This window comes from Amblyomma mixtum, chromosome 3, assembly GCF_055824585.1.
Source record: "Amblyomma mixtum isolate Tamu chromosome 3, ASM5582458v1, whole genome shotgun sequence".
NCBI classification, from domain to species: domain Eukaryota; kingdom Metazoa; phylum Arthropoda; class Arachnida; order Ixodida; family Ixodidae; genus Amblyomma; species Amblyomma mixtum.
The window spans coordinates 426,920,404-426,939,063 of record NC_143014.1 but is presented as its reverse complement, the minus strand read 5'-3'; the positions used below and the strand labels follow the sequence as shown (position 1 = coordinate 426,939,063).

General features: G+C 48.3%; 1 protein-coding gene across 1 annotated transcript in view; it reads left to right on the top strand.

The window, feature by feature from the left end:
- The first annotated feature begins 215 nt into the window (after positions 1–215).
- The window catches only part of LOC149357988 (uncharacterized), a 38,668-nt gene continuing 20,223 nt past the window's right edge, over positions 216–18,660 (top strand). Inside the window, exons 1-7 of the mRNA XM_089576703.1 lie at positions 216–311; positions 5,438–5,723; positions 6,692–6,747; positions 11,937–12,144; positions 12,380–12,420; positions 14,346–14,548; positions 16,297–16,468. Coding sequence (XP_089432829.1) covers positions 216–311; positions 5,438–5,723; positions 6,692–6,747; positions 11,937–12,144; positions 12,380–12,420; positions 14,346–14,548; positions 16,297–16,468 — 1,062 coding nt within the window. The remainder of the gene's footprint in view (positions 312–5,437; positions 5,724–6,691; positions 6,748–11,936; positions 12,145–12,379; positions 12,421–14,345; positions 14,549–16,296; positions 16,469–18,660) is intronic.

Here is an 18,660-nt window from a genome sequence, read left to right as displayed (position 1 = left end):
CACAAACAAATCGATAAAGCGGCGTGCCGGCAGCTTTGAAGAATGAACAAACACTACAAACATTCGCGGCATTACTCCCATCTCAAAGAAGCACCAACTTGATGCTTAGTACGCAATGCGGCCATAACTAACTAAAACGGATTGTGTAAAAATAAACACCAAGGGTGTAAACACACCGTGCTTTAGCGCGCATAATACGGGTTTGGGCGGACGACATGGACAACTTCTGGTCGTACGCGGCGTCGATGGGATGCAGTAATGCCGTCAGGGACGACTTCGTAGTCCAGTTCACCTGGCCGTCGAAGGACCTTGTACGAGCCGAAATAGCGGCGCAAAAGTTTTTCGCTCAATCCGCGGCGGCGAATGGGCGTCCAAACCCAGACTCGGTCTTCTGGCTTGTATTCCGCGTTGCGTCTTCGTACGTTGTAGCGTCTGGCATCAGTCCGCTGCTGGTCTTTGATCCGTAATCTGGCAAGTCTTCGGGCTTCTTCTGCTCGTTGAAGGTAGGCGTCGACGTCGACATTATCTTCTTCGGTATCATTGGGCAGCATGGCGTCTAGCGTGGTCGTGACCTCCGTGCCATGGACGAGCCTAAAAGGAGTCATCTGGGTGGACTCCTGCACTGCGGTGTTGTATTCCAATACGATGTAAGGCAGGATAACGTCCCAGGTTTTGTGTTCCCTATCGACATACATGGCGAGCATATCGGCGATAGTTTTGCTCAGGCGCTCTGTCAGTTCGTTGGTCTGTGGATGGTATGCAGTTGTCTTTAAAGAACGAAACAGCGCAACTAAAACGAAGGACCAAGAAAAAGAGAGACACGAACACGCGCTGACTTACAACTGACTGTTTTTATCGGAAAACCACATATAAATATTCTCTAATCGCTGCGTCACAGCCTCACGTCGTCATCGCAATCTACTAACATAAAAAGAACGGAAAACCATTGGCGAAAAGTAAGCACCTACAGGCTCCAACACTTTTCCAACAGATATATCTCGCGCTTAGACAAGGCCATCGAAGTGCTGCTCACACATGAGTCAACTTCTGTAGAGATATGATACGCCTCTACTACTTGTCGTACTAGTTGCTCTTTATGGCGATACAGCACAACAGTGTTGTCAAAGTACGGAGTGCATAGGCAGGATTTGCAATGCGCAGCAAGTTTTGACAACCCGGAGCCGCGCAAAGAATTAGCGTGTTCCAAAAGGCGTTCGTTGAGCCACCTGCCTGTTTGACCCACGTAGAAATGGCCACACGAGAACGGAATCCTGTAGACGACTCCAACTCTGCACTGCACAAACTGAGTGGCATGACGGATTCCGCACCCTTCTGTGGCGTTGCCGTTTTCTTTCTTGCGTTTCACGGACGCCGGAACCTTGCTCAGCTTATTAGGCGCTGAAAACAGGACCTTGCCCCCAAACTTCGCTGCTATCTTCGCCCCCCAAGCTTCGCCCCCAATCTTCGCCGCTATCCGCTATCGGCTGTCTCACAGATGGAAGAAGATAGCGGCGAAGTTTGGGGGCAAGGTCCTGTTTTCAGCGCCTAATAAGCTGAGCAAGGTTCCGGCGTCCGTGAAACGCAAGAAAGAAAACGGCAACGCTACAGAAGGGTGCGGAATCCGTCATTCCACTCAGTTTGTGCAGTGCAGAGTTGGAGTCGTCTACAGGATTCCGTTCTCGTGTGGCCATTTCTATGTGGGTCAAACAGGCAGGTGCCTCAACGAACGCCTTTTGGAACACGCTAATTCTTTGAGTGGCTCCGGGTCATCAAAACTGGCTGCACATTGCAAATCCTGCCTATGCACTCCGTACTTTGACAACACTGCTGTGCTGTATCGCCATAGAGAGCAACTAGTACGGGAAGTAGTAGAGGCGTATCATATCTGCACAGAAGTTGACTCTAGTGTGTGCAGCACTTCGATGGCCTTGTCTAAGCGCGAGATATATCTGTTGGAAAACCGTGGGAGCCTGTAGGTGCTTACTGTTCGCCAATGGTTTTCCGTTCTTTTTATGTTAGTAGTTTGCGATGACGACGTGAGGCTGTGACGCAGCGATTAGAGATTATTTATATGTGATTATCCGATTAAAACAGTCAGTTGTAAGTCAGCGCATGTTCGTGTCTCTCTTTGTCTTGCTCCTTCGTTTTAGTTGCGCTGTTTCGTTCTTTAAATATGCAATACCAACTCGCCCACTATGCTATGTTGATGCAGTTGTCCTCCGGTGGCTGGTTTGGCTGTAACGCAGGATGGCTTGTGTCCGTTCCGCCGTGAGTGCTGTTCCTCCGTCCGTGATGAGCACATCGAGGGTGCCGTGTCGCAGAAGAATGCACTCCACGAAAAATTTGGCGACTTCTGCTGCTGTTCCTTTCGGTAGGGCTTTTGCCTCGGCGTAGCGGGTTAGTTAGTCAGTCGCTAAAATGATCCACTTATTTCCAGATGTTTACTTCAGGAAAGGGCCAAGCAAGTGCATGCCAATCTGCTGAAAGTGCCTTGAGGGGGGTTCAATGGGATTAAGAAATCCTGCTGGTCGGGTTGGAGGAGTCTTTCGACACTGGGAATCTCGGCAGGTTTTCACATAGTATGTGCGACATCGGCAGACAGTCGGGGCCAGTAATATTTGTCTTGAATGCGGCGGAGGGTGCGAGAAAACCCGAGATGTCCAGCTGTCGGCTCGTTGTGTGAAGCCTGAAGAACTTCTCCGAGCAGACTTGCAGGTACAACAAGGAGGTAGGCTATTTTGTTCGCTGCAAAGTTCTTCTTCACGAGGACATCATTCTGTAAACAGAAAGAGGATAATCCTCTTTTGAACGAGGCGGCGGTGAGGAAACCTTGCCTTCCAAGTACTCGATGAGGCATTTTAGGTCGGGATCGGAGTGTTGCTGTTCTGCAAAAGAGCTGGACCTGATGGGTCCCAGGAAAGCGTCCTCATCGTCGTCTGGCGGCGGTGCATCTATAGGGGCTCGTGCCAGGCAGTCGGCGTCAGAGTGCTTGCGTCCAGTCTTGTAAACGACGGTGACGTCAGACTCCTGGAGGCGCGGGCTCCATCGAAAGAGGCGGCCGGAGGGGTCCTTCAAACTGGCAAGCAAGCAGATCGCATAGTGATCGCTGACCACCTTCAATTGTCGTGCGTACAGGTAGGGGCGGAATTTCGACGTAGCCCAGATGATGGCAAGTCACTCCTTCTCAGGTGTCGAATAATTAGCCTTGGCTTTGGACAGAGAACGGCTAGCGTATGCGGTGACCTTCTCCACCCCGTCAGTTTTCTGAACGACGACAGCACCTAGGCCCACACTACTTGCGTCGGTATGAATTTCAGTGTCAGCGCTTTCATCAAAGTCCGCGAGGATCGGTGGGGACTGAAACGGCGGTGAAGTTCCTTGAAGGCGTCTGCTTGCGGCGCTTCCCACTTATATGGCACATCTGTCTTTGTCAGGCGGGTCAGTGGCTCGGCGATGCGCGAAACGTTCTTTAAGAAACGTCGATAATACGCGCACAGTGCGAGGAATCTGCGCACAGCTTTCTTATCGGCCGGTGGTGGAAACATTGCGATAGCAGCTGTTTTTTGCGGCTCTGGCGTACTCCCTCCTTGCTAACAACGTGGCCTAGAAACAGCAGCTCTTCATAGGCAAAGTTGCACTTCTCTGCTTTCAAGGTTAGCCCGGGCGACTTGATTGCGTCTAGTATTGTTCGAAGCGTTTTCAGGTGCTCCTCAAAGTTCGAGGCGAAAACAACGACGTCATCTAAATATACCAGACAAATCAGCCACTTCAGGCCTGCCAGCACTATATCCATCACTCGCTGAGATGTCGCTGGTGCGGAATAGAGACCAAACGGCACCACCTTTAACTCAAAGAGGCCATCTGGAGTGATGAATGCGGTCTTCTTGGGATCTCTCTTGTAGACATCTATTTGCCAGTAGCCGCTCTTTAGGTCCATCGATGAGAAATACTTAGCGTTGCAGAGCCGGTCCAGTGTGTCGTCGATGCGGGGGAGGGGGTAGACGTCCTTCTTTGTGGTGTTGTTCAAGCGGCGGTAATGAACGCAGAATCGAAGTGCACCGTCTTTCGTTCTTACTAGAACAACTGGTGCCACCCAGGGGCTCTTTGAAGGCTGAATAACGTCATCGCGCAGCATTTCTTCCACGTGGTTCTGGATGGCTTGTCGTTCTCGCGGCGACACTCGGTAGGGGCTTTGACGCAGAGGTCGGGCGTGCTGGTCGTTGTAATGCGATGTTTGCGAATTGGCGTTTGTCGGACTTTCGGCGATGACGAGAAGCACTCGCTGTAGCTTCGAAGGAGATTGCGGATCTGGTCTTGTCTGGTCCGGGGCAGGGCTGGGTTTATGTCGAAAGTGGGCGAATTCTCTTTGTTAGGCGAATCTTCCACGGATGAATTGGAGAGGCCGAATGAGTCTCGTATGTCGGATATTTCATCGAGGAAAGCAATCGTCGTTCCTCTGTTAACGTGGCGGTATTCTTCGCTGAAATTAGAAGTACTTCAGCTTGTCTTTTGCGGAAATGTGCGATGCCTCTTGCGATGCCAATTCCTTGGTCGAGAAGCAACTGCATGGTCCCATCGATAATGGCCTCTGTGTTATTCGCTTCCGTGGCGCCTACGGTGACGATGACGCTTGAGCGGGGTGGGACACTCACTTGTTCCTCCTGGACACTAAGTGCAACGCGATGTTCTGGAGTTCTCATCGACGGGATGGCCTTGTCCGAGGAAAGTGTGATCAGCTTGTATCGCAGGTCGATGATCGCCTTATGCTCATTGAGGAAATCCATGCCCAAGATCACTTCGCGGGAACATTGGCGTAGCACTACGAAGGTCGCGGGATAGGTATGTCCCTTGAGGGTCACTCGCACTGTGCATCGTCCTGATGGCGTAATGAGGTGGCCCCCTGTGGTGCGAATTTGAGGGCCGTCCCAAGCGGTCATTACTTGTATCAGCTGCGCAGCAAATGGTCCGCTCATCACCGAATAATCAGCTCCTGTGTCGACTAGAGCGGTGACTTTCCGGCCGTCGATAACCACTTATAAGTCGGATGTCCTGGCTCTGGAGTTGCACGTCGTCCTCGGCGTCGGGTTACGGCTTCGGCGGGTATGTGAATCGTGGGTGGGGTGTTTGGTGGAAGCTTTTCTTGATGGCGGCGTCGTTTTGAAGGTGCTTCGCGTCGTGGTCGCGGTTGTCGTTGTATACGGCGTCGACGTAGTGGGTGCAACATCTTCATATGGCGTGGTCGCTAGAGAATCTTCGTCGTTTCCTCGGCAAGCAACCTAACCTCCACAGGTTGCTTTATTTAGTTTCCCCTACGAGGGCTAGGGGACCTTCTCCGGACAGCCGCGGCCTAGCTTCGGCCCGGTGATGGAAATCGTGTGGTGGATGGCGACGGGGAGTGGGAAAGACGGCTTGAAGACGCGTGCTCCCCTCTACGCAGGTAGTCGTCGATTTCCCGTGGTCGCTGGCCGGGAAGCGGTCCAGGGGCGTCGATGGCGAAACCTCGCAGCCCGATGCGTCTGTAGGGACAGTGGAGGAGTGTGGGCCCCAATGCAAACATAATGGGCGGCTGTCGGGAGTCCTCCACTGGTCGCACTTCCTTGTTCCGTGCTTCGCTCATAAGGTGGGCGGGCGGAAGCTAGGGGACTTCGTTGTTGTAGAGCTGGTGCCCGTCGAAGACGGCTTGGGGGCTCTCGTCGAGGCGGAGGACTGCGTAGTGCTGCGGCGTAGGTCATAGGTGTAGCTTCCGTTGGTGTCTTTGGTGAAGGGGAGCCAAGTGCATTATGCACTTCTTCACGGATAATGTCCGTGAGCGAGGCCGCCACCTGAGCCTCCTGTATCGGCTGTGTTAGGGATGGCAGCAGTCGACGAAGTTTTTTGCGAACAATTTCGCGTATTAGATCTCAAAGTTTGTACTCGCTTGCAGGGGTATCTTGTGGGGGGCTTGTCGGCAGCACTTCAAGTGGGCCGCCGCGGTGGCTCAGTGGTTATGGTGCTCGGCTGCTGACCCAAAAGACGCGGGTTCGATCCCGGCCGCGGCGGTTGAATTTCTTTGGAGGAGAAATTCTAGAGGCCCGTGTACTGTGCGATGTCAGTACACGTTAAAGAACCCCAGGTGGTCGAAATTTCCGGAGCCCCCCACTAAGGCGTCTCTCATAACCTTAGTCGCTTTGGGACGTTAAACCTCATAAACCAACCAAACCAACTTCAAGTGGTCGGTTGTAGTGCCGGGTCCGGGCGTCCAGGGTCTTTTCGATGGTTGAAGTTTCAGCTTCAAACACGGCGACGGTTTGTGGAGGATCCTGGATCAGGCCGGCGAAAAGTTGCTCCTTCACGCCACGCATCATGAGCACAGCTCCTTTTCTTCAAGCATGTCGGGGTTGGCGAGCCTGAAAAGGCGTTTCATATCTTCCATATACGTAGTCACGGCCTCGTTTGGGAGTTGAATTCTTGTCTGCAGCAGGACCTCTGCTCTTTCCTTACGTACGACGCTGGCAAACGTACCCACTAGCTGCTTCTTGAAGGTAGCCCAGGTCGTGAGGGAAGATTCGTGGTTTTCAAACCACGTTCTCGCAGTGCCATCCAATGCAAAATAAACATTTCGAAGCTTAGCGCTGTCGTCCCAGGTGTTCAGCGCTGCCCCACGGTCGTACAAGTCCAGCGAGTCTTCCACATCTTCATGTGGTTCTCCTAGGAAAGTCGGTGGCTGACGGGGCTGGCGAAGCACGGCAGGCGTTTGCTGTGCTCAAGGTGCCATCGTGAGGGGCACAGCTGGATAGCAGCGCAGCACCGCCACCAGATGTCACGTAGTGGTCACTGCAGTCCGGTGGACAGGAAAACAGCGAGAATCGCTTCTAAACAAAACTTTTTATTTGGGCTGATTTGCGCCCGAAAAGAACTGAATCACTCGGCGGCGGCGTAGCAACAAGCGTGCTCGGTGGTCGTCGAACAGAATGCCCGCCGCTCTCGGCCATGCTCTTTTTAAAGCTGATAGCAAACTTTCTAGATAAAGGTTGGAAAGTTACTGGGACACTCTGGAACAACGTAGATCCGCTCCGCCTGGATTCGATCAATCGAGATAAATCTAGTGGTGTTTTGCATCACAAACAAAGGGATAAAGCGGCGTGCCGGAAGCACTACAAACATTCGCGGCAATATCGTTTGTTGGTTTGCACCTACTAACTATTCTGTTCCACCGCCACCTTGGCTCAGTGGTCATGGATGTCGGCTGCTGACCCGAAAGACGCGGGTTCGATGCCGTCCACGGGTGTCGAATTTCGATGGAGGCGAAATTATAGATGCCCGTGTCCTGTGCAATGTTAGTGCCCGTTAAAGAACCGCAGGTGGTCGAAATTTCGGGAGCCCTTCCCTAAGGCGTCCTTAATAGCCTGAGTCGCTTTGGGACGTTAAACACCAATAACTCATAACCACTCTAATCTCAAACGGGAGAGCGTTCAGCGGGAAGCGATAAGGTTCGTATACAACAGTCCGTTACCGTCGTAGCGATTCCCCGACACAACGTTTGCACAAAGCGGGTCTTCCATCGATTCAAAATTGTGCCAGTTACTTAAGTATTACATTTCTTTTTCTAGTTTTCCGCAACGCATTCAAGGTAGATGAACATAATTACATGACATCCCCAAACGCCGTGAATTCAAGAGCAAAACATGGCAAGCACTTGTGGGAATAGCCGCCGCTGTGGCTCAGTGGTCATGGTGCGCGGCTGCTCACCCGAGAGATGCGGGGTTCGACTACGGGCGCAGCGGTGGCATTGTTGATTGAGGCGAAATGCTAAAGGCCCGTGGCCTGTAGGATGCCAGTGCACGTTCAAGAACCACAGGTGGTCCAAATTTCCGGAGCCCTCCACTACGGCGTCCCTCGTAGCATGAGTCACTTTGGTACATTAAACCACCATAAGCCAAACTATACCCAACTTGCGGGTATACATTTTTCGAACTGACGCACTCAGATTTCCACTCTCCTGAAACCGTCCGAGACTGGACACTTCTACCGAATAATATTCTCAATTGCACTTTACATCTTTTTTCTTGGACGCCTTGTGAAACCTTGGTTGAGTGTACGTGCCGTATTTTGGACTTGTTTACTTTTTGCTACTTTTTCTGTATATAGGATTGGTTTGGTTTATGGGGTTTAACGTCCCAAAGCGACTGAGGCTATGAGAGACGCCGTACTGGAGGGCTCCGGAAATTTCGACCACCTGGGGTTCTTTAACGTGCACTGACATCGCACAGTACACGGGCCTCTAGAATTTCTCCTCCAAAGAAATTCTAGCCGCCGCGGACGGGATCGAACCCGCGTCTTTTGGGGCAGCAGCCGAGCACCATAACCGCTGAGCCACCGCGGCGGCCTGTATATAGGATTGTCTGTATATAGGAATGTCTGTATATAGGCGGCCTGTATATAGGAAAAAAAAAGAAAAAAAACGCAAAGTTATGCGACCGGCCATAGTTCCAGCTCTTTCGCAAGTCCTAAACTCACTTCTTTATTTACTTATTTGCAATACACTGCTAGCCTTCCCCGTAGGCTGTTGCAGGAAAGGAACTAAAATATGCGTACAGCCTGGTTCCTCTAGACGAAAAAAAGCAAAGAAAACCCTTGGTTGCAATACACCTAGTGGTAAGTAAAGAATATGTAGAGAGACAATCCTGTATATAGGATTGTCTCTCTACATATTCTTTACTTACCACTACGTGTATTGCAACCAAGGATTTTCTTTGCTTTATTTCGTCTAGAGGAACCAGGCTGTAGGCATATTTTAGTTCCTTTCCTGCAACAGCCTGCGGGTAAGGCTAGCAGTGTATTGTAAATAAGTAAATAAAGAAGTGAGTTTAGGACTTGCGAAAGAGCTGGAACTATGGCCGGTCGCATAACTTTGCGTTTTTTTTTTTTGCGAAACGCTGTTTTTCAAGCTCCTCAACCGTGCAAAGAGCGGAAAATCACCACTGGCGGTGAGGTCATTTCGGCTGGGACCCTGTGGCCGCTACGCCTTGCAGCTCTCGCACTTTGGTTCAATATATCACCCACCCAACGACAGGTTTCTCTATTATTGCAAGTTTGCCTCCGCAGGTCATCGCGCGTTAGAAATGGGCCTTTGTTGCATAGCTTGTACCGAGCGCAGAACTTCAATTTTGTTGTCTCGTTTTGAACCAAACGAGCGCAACGGGGTCGCACACGTGGCGGCAGCTGGGGCTAGACAACGACGTCTGGATCGCTATTGCCCTCTAACATATGAGGCTGGCAGAACGGGCGTCGTTTTCAGACAGCGATTAATTACACTGGCAGCCTACCAAGAATAATATAAAACTTTACGTCGTCAAACATTAATGTTAGCTGGCACGCCGATAAGAGAAACGGACGGCTGTTTTCTGCATATCTGGCGATATCTATTAAACGAAATGTATTCGTTTTAGGGTCGTTGCGTGCTGTTGTATCTTTTCAGGACTGGATAAGGATGTGTTTGATAGAAATTTTGATAAGTTGGCATACAGAACCATCAAACTGCTGCGAGTGGTAAGCCAAGAACTTGAAATCACAGCGCTAGGCCAGCTTTAGTTTTGTCGCTTGTGAACAAGTTTTACCCAAAAACGGCTCTTAAAACATTTTTTCCACCTTGAACATTATAAAGCGCTGCTGGTTGGTTTGGTTGGTTTATGGGGTTTAACGTCCCAAAGCGACTCAGGCTATGAGAGACGCCGTAGTTAAGGGCTCCGAAAATTTCGACCACCTGGGGTTCTTTAACGTGCACTGACATCGCACAGTACACGGGCCTCTAGAATTTCTCTCCAAAGAAATTCTAGCCGCCGCGCCCGGGATCGAATCCGCGTCTTTTGGGTCAGGAGTCGAGCACCATAACCACTGAGCCACTGCGGCGGCATACAGCGTTGCCTATTCGCTGCAAACAGTTCAGTAAAAGCTTCCCTGCAAGAGAAATAGTACTGTGAGAAGGCGGTCTCTCGTTTGAATAACCTGTCAGCATATCTAGTTTTATTTTGTTGTGCGGCACCCAACTCCACCCACCTTGCCAATCTGAATGGAAGAAGTCGAAAGGAGAACAAAAGAACACTTATGTTGCAAAGCGCGTCCGCAACAAAGGAACGTGAACGCATTTTCGACGAATTACAATCTGGCTTGCCGTAAATCTTCACTTGCACAGCCTATTCATCTGCGCTTAACTAGATGCAGCGCGAATGAATAACACCCTCCTCGGCATTCATAGCAGATAAACGCAACTTTTGCCGTAAGCTAAATGAATGTTCTGTCTTACACCTGAAAATGTAGAAGCGGTGCGTTTTGATCCGACTTGTTCCAGAAAAGCAAATATTGTGCGCTTCTGATAATGAAAGCGTACGAGAGAAAGAGCTGCACCTATCCCCACGCGTCAACCGAGTATATGCCCCTGTTGTTTATCGATGAGTGACAACACACACAGCAACCAAGGCTCAGAGTCCAGAAAAGTTACAAATAACAGTGTCTCTACATCTGTAATGGGAGGTTTAAGTACTGTATTCATGGAGGTGTGAATACCATATTTGTCTTTACTGAGGACTATCGTAGCTTGAAGTATTGCCAAATGTCTCAGCTTTAAAAAGAACAAATCAAAAGGTGATGAGCATAAGCCGGTTCGCGAAATCATTAGCGCGATTATGCAGTCCCGCATGATTGTATGACAGTTGTGCTTTTTGTTGTTTCTGTTGTATGTTGTAAACGACACTGAGCGTCAGAAGCATGCAGCCTCGCATGATTTTATGACAGTTGTGCTTTTTGTTGTTTCTACTCTATGTTGTAAACGACACTGAGCCTCAGAAGCATGCAGCCCCACATGATTGTATGACAGTTGTGCTTTTTGTTGTTTCTGTTGTATGTTGTAGACGACACTGAGCCTCAGAAGCGGCTCCGAGCAGCAAACTTTTTAAATTGTCGACCCTGAGTGACTAGCGTCACGTCCTTTAACTAGTGCAATCTTTGCCAACAGTAATTGCTGCGAGGTTGGTTTCTGCCACCTTTCAAGCTCCAAATTTCTGTAAGATTAGGAGATCATTTTTGCATACCTTCCAAGACCTTTTCGCCCTTAGGCAAGCTGTAAGGGTTCAACTATACAGCTTTGAAGTAAACCATGAAGTGTGATTACTTTTGGCCTTGAATACAGCCCCTGAGGGTACACAATTAAGCTAGGACACACAAGTGAAAGCCGCCTTTGTTCATGACAACAGTGATGGAAATTCTTGAAATGTTGGTGAGATTTAAGCATATTTGTAATTTTAAAATCAAGTACTGGGTTCAAAACTCGCAAGTGTTTATTTAATGATATATCACTTGCACTTCATACCTGTAGCCCCACCCCTGAAAAGAAATTTACCTAGAACTTTTCAGCGCTAAATTTATTTATTTATTTATTTATTTATTTATTATCAATACCTCAAATGCTCCAGGAATGGGGTATTACATGAGGGATGGGCTGAATGTGTCACTAATGGGAGATTGGATGGCAGCTTTGAAGTGCATTGGATCGGAGTGGTGCACGGAGTCGATTGGCAGGCTGTTCCAGTCTCGAGCAGTTTGCACGAAGAATGGGCGAAGATGAGCTGTAGTCTAGGAGGCGAAGAGCTCGATGAAACAAAGCAAGGCATTTCTGATCGCGCTTTTTTCCAGCTCGATATATGTGTACACTTCCTCCGTTGCAGATGGGTCAGCTCAGTGGTCGTAGTAAATACCCGAGTTTTCATCTGAGCCAGTGAAAATGCTGTTAAGGTATGAATAACTGACGAGGCTCAGTAGTAAAGATCTCAGAGTTCGGAGAAGAGATGTAGAACAGTTTCACTTAGCGTCGGAAGAGACCAAAAAGCGTGGGAATTTTCCCAATGCAAGGTGTCATGCTCCTGCCGCTCTATGTTGATTTGCCGTCATATGCTCTCTCACAGGTTGATGCCAAGTCTGGCTCTCGGTACACCTTCGGCGAACTACTGGATACATGCCGCAGGGTTGCGGCGGGGCTTCGGAGACTCGGCCTGCGCCCGGGAGATGTGGTCGCTTTCCAGGCCGCCACCAGCAATGAGCTCCTAGTCGCCATATGCGGCACTCTCTTTGCTGGGGGCACCGTCGCTTTGATCAAGACCAATCTCACCGAAGGTTAGTGGTGGCCATAGGGCGAAGCTTTATCACAGTCACCTCTTAAACCACCTTAACAACCTGTCTGCCTTAACACCTTAACAACCTGTAGTATGGGAGCTTTTTATCCTCCTAAGATTTCGTGTTTAAACTGTGTACAAATAGATCCAAACTTGAAAGAACGAGCTTATTGAGTCATCTTAATATTATTGCACCGGTTTTGCATTGTTTAGTTTTTATTTATTTATTTTTTCAGGAGAGTCTCGGTACCAGTTTGAAGATGTCCAACCAAAGTTTGTTTTTTGTGACGGCGACGACATCGAAAAAAACTGAACAGGCTTGCACAGAAGTTTCTTCAGTTGAGGTAACTATTTGGGCAGATTATATAACCCATAATTCTCTTTTTTCTCTGTCCATGCACCTGTTTGTATCCTCCACCACATTTTGAAATAACGGTTCTAAATGGTGCTGGGAATTCTCAGCTGACAACTCCAGTGCTCTTCTTTCATTTAGCGCATTAAAGGTTAAAGGCGAAGGCCCTGCTTTAAAGTGACACACGGAATCCGTCGCCTGCTGTGGAGCTCGGTCCTGTTCACATTATTTCTTTTCGGTGTCACATGCTCCCTGGTACTCCTTCAGGAAAGGAAGAATTTTTCACAACTTCGTTCACACCTGTCTGGCCGCCATCCCCGCGGAACTGGGAGCAGCGCCGTTTCCACGAATCTTGCGCGCATGCAGTGCAGGAGGCAGGAGGCATATGCGATCCTTCCGACAATTTCCTCTGCAGTCCTCGAGCACACATCTCCAGTACAGAAGTAGCAATGATGCCGCCGCGGTGGCTCAGTGGTTATCGTGCTCGACTGCTGACATGAAAGACGTGGGTTCAATCCCGGCCGCGGCGGTTGAATTTCTTTGGAGAAGAAATTCTAGAGGCCCGTGTACTGTGCGATGTCAGTGCACGTTAAAGAACCCCACGTGTTCGAAATTTCCGGAGCCCTTCACTACGGCGTATCTCATAGCCTGAGTCGCTTTGGGACGTTAAACCCCATAAACCAAACCAAACCAGAAGTAGCAATGGGCTAGCCTAACATCGTTCTCGTTATCAATGCACTTTCCGCGCAGAAGGCGCAAAAAAGTGCTAAAGTTTGCGCTATGTTGCATGATGCACTAGGCGCAGCAATAGCTGGGCTGCACGAGTACAGCTAGAGTCTAGAATTTTGCACTGCTTCGAGTGAGGCGTTTTGTACACAGCTCGGCCATGCAACACACGCCCGGCTCTGTCGCTGACACTCTGTAGCACGACGCTCCGTGGGAGCTCGGTGTGTCCCAGAGAATTGAATTTAGGCGTTGTGTGACCCTCCTGCCCCCTTACACCTACCCGCCACTTAATGCTGTACGCGACTGCAGTACGAACGTGATCTCTGGAAAAGTTCCATAGCCTCGCTTTCCCCGCCGAACGTCCATCGTGCTTTCTCTCCCCCTCTGACTACTACAGCGGAGGCGAGCGAGCAAGCCGGCGCTGCAGATTCTCCTTTTCTCTCAGCTTCCACCTTCAGCCTCTCCGCTTAATAGAGCTGCGCGCAGTAGGTGGCGGAAGGTGTCCCAAAAACCCCAATCGTTTGGAAAAATCAAGGTGTTCGGTTCACTCACATTTGGCACACTGAATCCATTGTAACGATCCAGCTAAAATGCGAATTTTGAAATCAATGCTTGTAGCTTTGTATGTGTAACGCACTGCCAAAAGCCCTGAGCGGAGCCGCATGGGCATGGAGCCAATGTGCACCTATTTTTGAGTGTACAGTACTGCGCACAGCCATTTTAAAATAAAAAAATACGCCACCAGTTAGTGATATGCGGAGGATAAAAGTGATTTTGGCGATGTTTACAACCCCATGCAGTTGCCTTTCTGCGCTCACTGCAGCAGAAAATTTTGACATTGAAAATAAATATTTGTTACAGCTAGTAAGGCCGACCCTTCCACCCCCCCCCCAAAAAAAAGGTGCGCACATTTGGTTTCACTCGAGTTCATGGCGTAATATCGGTGCGAAATACGTTTCTCGGCGCACAATAAGAATACCCAGTGAGGATGATACACGAATCCCGTATGTTATTAACACACGTGAACCACAGAAATGTTAAGTGCGTCACCTGTGGTTTATATGTACTGTTATGCTTCACTGCGACTGCCGCAGCTTTGGTGCGCACATCTATATTCTGTCCAGGTGTTCGTCGCTATCACCGGAGCTTCCGGAGGAGCAGCCACTCTGTCGCAACTAAAGGAATCTCCTCTCGACGACCCTGAACCGCATGTGAATGTCGGCCCAGACTCGGTGTTGGCGATAATATACTCAAGTGGCACCACGGGACTGCCTAAAGGCGTGCAGCTCACGCACCGCAGTGTTATCGCACAAGTGGTAATGTATGGGTAAGCATAGCAGCACTGAACATGCACCTTTACAAGGAGGAGACCGAGTTTTCGGCAATTCATCGCCACTGTTTGTGACCTTTTATCAAGGAGTTTGCCGCACGACTTTCATACAGTTAGAGAAAAGGTTTTGCAACATTTTTCAAAGATGGCCTCGAGATGATACCACAGACCCGTGGGTTCCGTCCCGGTTCCAACCTAACGCCTCTAGGTTTTGTACGGCGCACGAGACGGTGAAAAGACTCCGCAAAACAGCCACAGTGTTGGTCCTCGTGTACACCCTTTGCCACAGTTCAGAGCAGTGGTGTTTGCTTCTGGGACACAACGTGTGGCTATTTTTGCATCCCCAGAGTTCCAAATCTCTTGAAGGTGAGAGGAACCGTTGTCCTCCCAACTCTGATAGTTATGACTTTCACGGATGATAAAAGAGCCTCATTACAGAGCTTAGCAGCTAACCTTCTTGGCCTGTAAACTTTTGACACTTTGTATACGGAAAGTTAAAGAGGAATAATAGAGACGCTCAAGCTAATTTTGTTTGTTTTTTTTTGTGCTGGAATAATACTTCCCTGAAGCATGATGAGATTCACTGGTCACTGACCATGGTCAAACACAAATGACATTTCGGGAGCGCTACGGCTCCCTTGTTCACAATGTGGAACGGGCTGGACGTCCCCGCTGTCCGGACGTCCGGGACGTCCAGCCAGTTGCTCACTGTGAACAAGGGAGCCGTAGCGCTCCCGAAACGTCATTTGTGTTTGACCATAGTCAGTGACCAGTGAGTCTCATCAAGCCATGATTCCTGACCAGACGCTATGAAGTCGAACCCTCGACTACTTCCCTGAAGCATCCTAGTCATTCCTGATCGCAGCATGTAGCCACGGCCTCCTTGTAGTCTAACTTCCTACAAATTGTCATACATGACGGAGGCCAACAGTCACCGAAAGCAAGGAGCATAGCGGATTTTTATTTTTTTTATTGGCATGGTATTGGAAGCTACAAATGAAACCAGCAAATCAAGGTCTGAATTCGGACCTGTTCGGGCGATCACTGATATACGAGCGCCTTCGCTACCGTACACTGGTTTATCATGGTTCGAAAGGTCACCGGAGAGTTTGATTTGCAAGCTGCTCAATCGTTTCTACAGGTCTGAAAATTCGGGCTTTCATTTGCTTACCCAAGCTATCCATTTTAATGAGGCGTCCAACTTTTACTGAGACTTTCCATAGAGAAGCATTTGTTTTAAAGATATGCATTTTAATTAAAATTTAGCTGAGCTTCAACGATTACGACAGAAGTAACAGCTGTATAGACTGGTTCAAGCAGCACTATGGAATAAATCCTCCACTGGGCGAACAGATCGAGTTCAGGAGTTAAGGCTGGGTGACGCCGGCCAAAGGAATGGCTTCGGTGCACCAAAGCTTGATCATACACAGCATAAAAAGCATAAAGACAAGAGAAAGCGCTAAGTAACAACTATTTACAGCTCTATGTATCGCGTAAAAATAAATAGTCCTTACTTTGCCGTTAATCCTGAACGTGCCTTTTCACTTGTTAATCCCAATTACTCTTATTACTCCGATATTATAGAAAGCATCATTTTTGAAAGTCATATATTGACAGACCATTGCTAATGACACTGACAGACGTTGTGATAAATATATTGAAGTGTTAACTTCCAAGAGACTATAAATGTGAACACGTAACTCAAACAAAGTATGGTAATAAGCTTCTGCAATGCTTGCTTTCAGGCTTCTTGGCCCGTCTGTGTTTGACAAAGACGACACACTCATTACCACAGGGCCAGTGATGCACATCGCCGGCTTCTGGCTTATCTTCAGTAGTCTCGCCCATGGCTGCAAACTGGTCACGCTGGATACGTGGGACATCGGCTTTATTTTGGTGGCCATCGAAAGGCACAGGGTATATCAATATTTAATAATCTCATTAATGACTGTAAACTCATTTGGAAATTCATAACGCCAACATGATTTTAGCCTCCTCCTCTTCCCTCTTGTCACGAATATCACGTTGTGTAACTATAAAATAAGTGGGGTTAAAAAAAAACTCAGTTTTACGGAGCAATCCCAGTCACAAGTTATGAGTCTATGATAGCCAGGGGGTCTTCTACAAACTAACAAAAATCAGTAAAGAGCGGCGTGCACAGACAAGATCAAATGTTAAGGTCTCGCAAGGAAACGTACTGAAGGAAGCCAACAGTCCCTGTAACCAACGAAAGTTTTGGGGAGTGTGCTTTCATTTCTTTATTTCTTTGTGGTGTTTAGAAATGAGAAGTGAGCAGTGTGATCATTTTACCTAGAAGATAACAATTAAAAAGTAGACGAAAAGACCGCGACATGCCACCGGTGGGATCCGAACCCAAGAAGTCCACATGCCCGTGCGGTGCTCTATGAAATGACGATAGACGGCTGTCCATCATCCTACTTTCGAATGTATTTGTGTTGCGTAGAGCTTGAACTGGAGGTGTCCTCACCAGCACCACCCTATACCATAGCGACGGACGTGGGAAGCGTTGTAATACCGCAAGCGCTACGTGGAACGTTATCTAATGGTGAGTGCGGCAGCTTTGCGAGGACCATCTTACTCGGCCTAAGACATCAAGGCTGTCAGAACTGAGGCCCTCGTTAAGCTATTCACATATCCAACAATTTTGGACGGAAGCATTTAGCGGGAAACCTTGGATGAACGCAGATATTCATATATCGTAAGATTTAACTACAACAGTTAATATATCCGCAGATCACCTGACGGTACTCCTGAATTTTTTTCTATTAACGTTTTTGGTATCATCAAAAGCATTCGTCATTGGTTTTCTATGGCAGTCATAACTGTTTGATGCGATTGATGGAAACACTTGAAAAGAATGATTCTCCTAGATATCAAAAGATTGGACCATTACCCTCAATATTTCCACAAGACTATCTTACCATTTTGCAATATTCAAAATTTTTGTCCGAGAGTGCGGGAGATTAGCAGACATGGCTTTAAATGAGTGGCTCGTTTTGATATACGTATGATACATATAGTAAAAAACAATTGTTATGTAAACCAAAGGAAGCACACAGTAGTGGTTTTTGTTACTAGAAATTATTATTCATTATTATGTGCTCCACCAAAATACTTCTTCAAAAGTATGACAAATAAACGAAACGTACACAGTTGCGTCAGCAGCGACCTAGCGCATGAGACTGGTGTGAGTAAGCCACACTTGTTTCTTAGCTTTGGGTTTGTAGCACGCTGACGCACGCTAAACGGTAACCTTTCATGTTATTTTTTCTTTCCATACGTGGCGTAGCATTTATTTTGGCTTGTTACTGATTGCATAGCACGATGTTAGCTTAAGGTCCCTGTTTCAGTGCAGGCCATAGTTGCTTCCTTTTGACACAGGAGGAATTTAAAAACGCCCTTGTGTGTGCTCATATTATATTATCATTCAAGGAGAAAAACCAGAATGACGTAATTAATCAGGAACCCTTGTATTGCGTCTCTCCTCATAGTCCGCAATGGTATTTTTGCGAGGAAAGATCCCGCATTCAATGATGATATTGATATAAAAGTTGAGTAACAGTGATATTTAAGTAACGGAATTTTCCCTCACTTAATTATACCCAAGCGTACCTGGCTGTGAGCCTGGTGCACTGAGGAGTTTAAGTCGTTTCTTGGGTTAGTTTGCTCGTGATTGGCGTCAGACAGGGATATAGAATCTTTGCCGGAAAGGGTCCCTGCCTGCCATCGTTTTAAATAATCGGATGATGGTAATAATGATACCTTTAAAGAGGTGATCGCAGCTCAAAACATAATCAATATTGCCACCAGTGCTAAAGAGGGCTTTTTGAGGCAGAGGAAGTGGAGGATTTCGGAGGAAGAAGTGAATTTGATCCTAACCGTACCCAGGAAGCTCAGTATGCTTTGCAGAATGGTGAACGAAGATGCCCCTAAACCAGCGCGGTGCAGTAAGAAACATGAAAAAATGTTCACCACCTGTGACACGGAGGTAATCTACGAGATACCGCTGTCATGCGGCGCATCTTATGTGGGCCAAAGTGGACGCTGCATCAACGACCGTCTACTAGAGCACGCCAACAACATCCGCA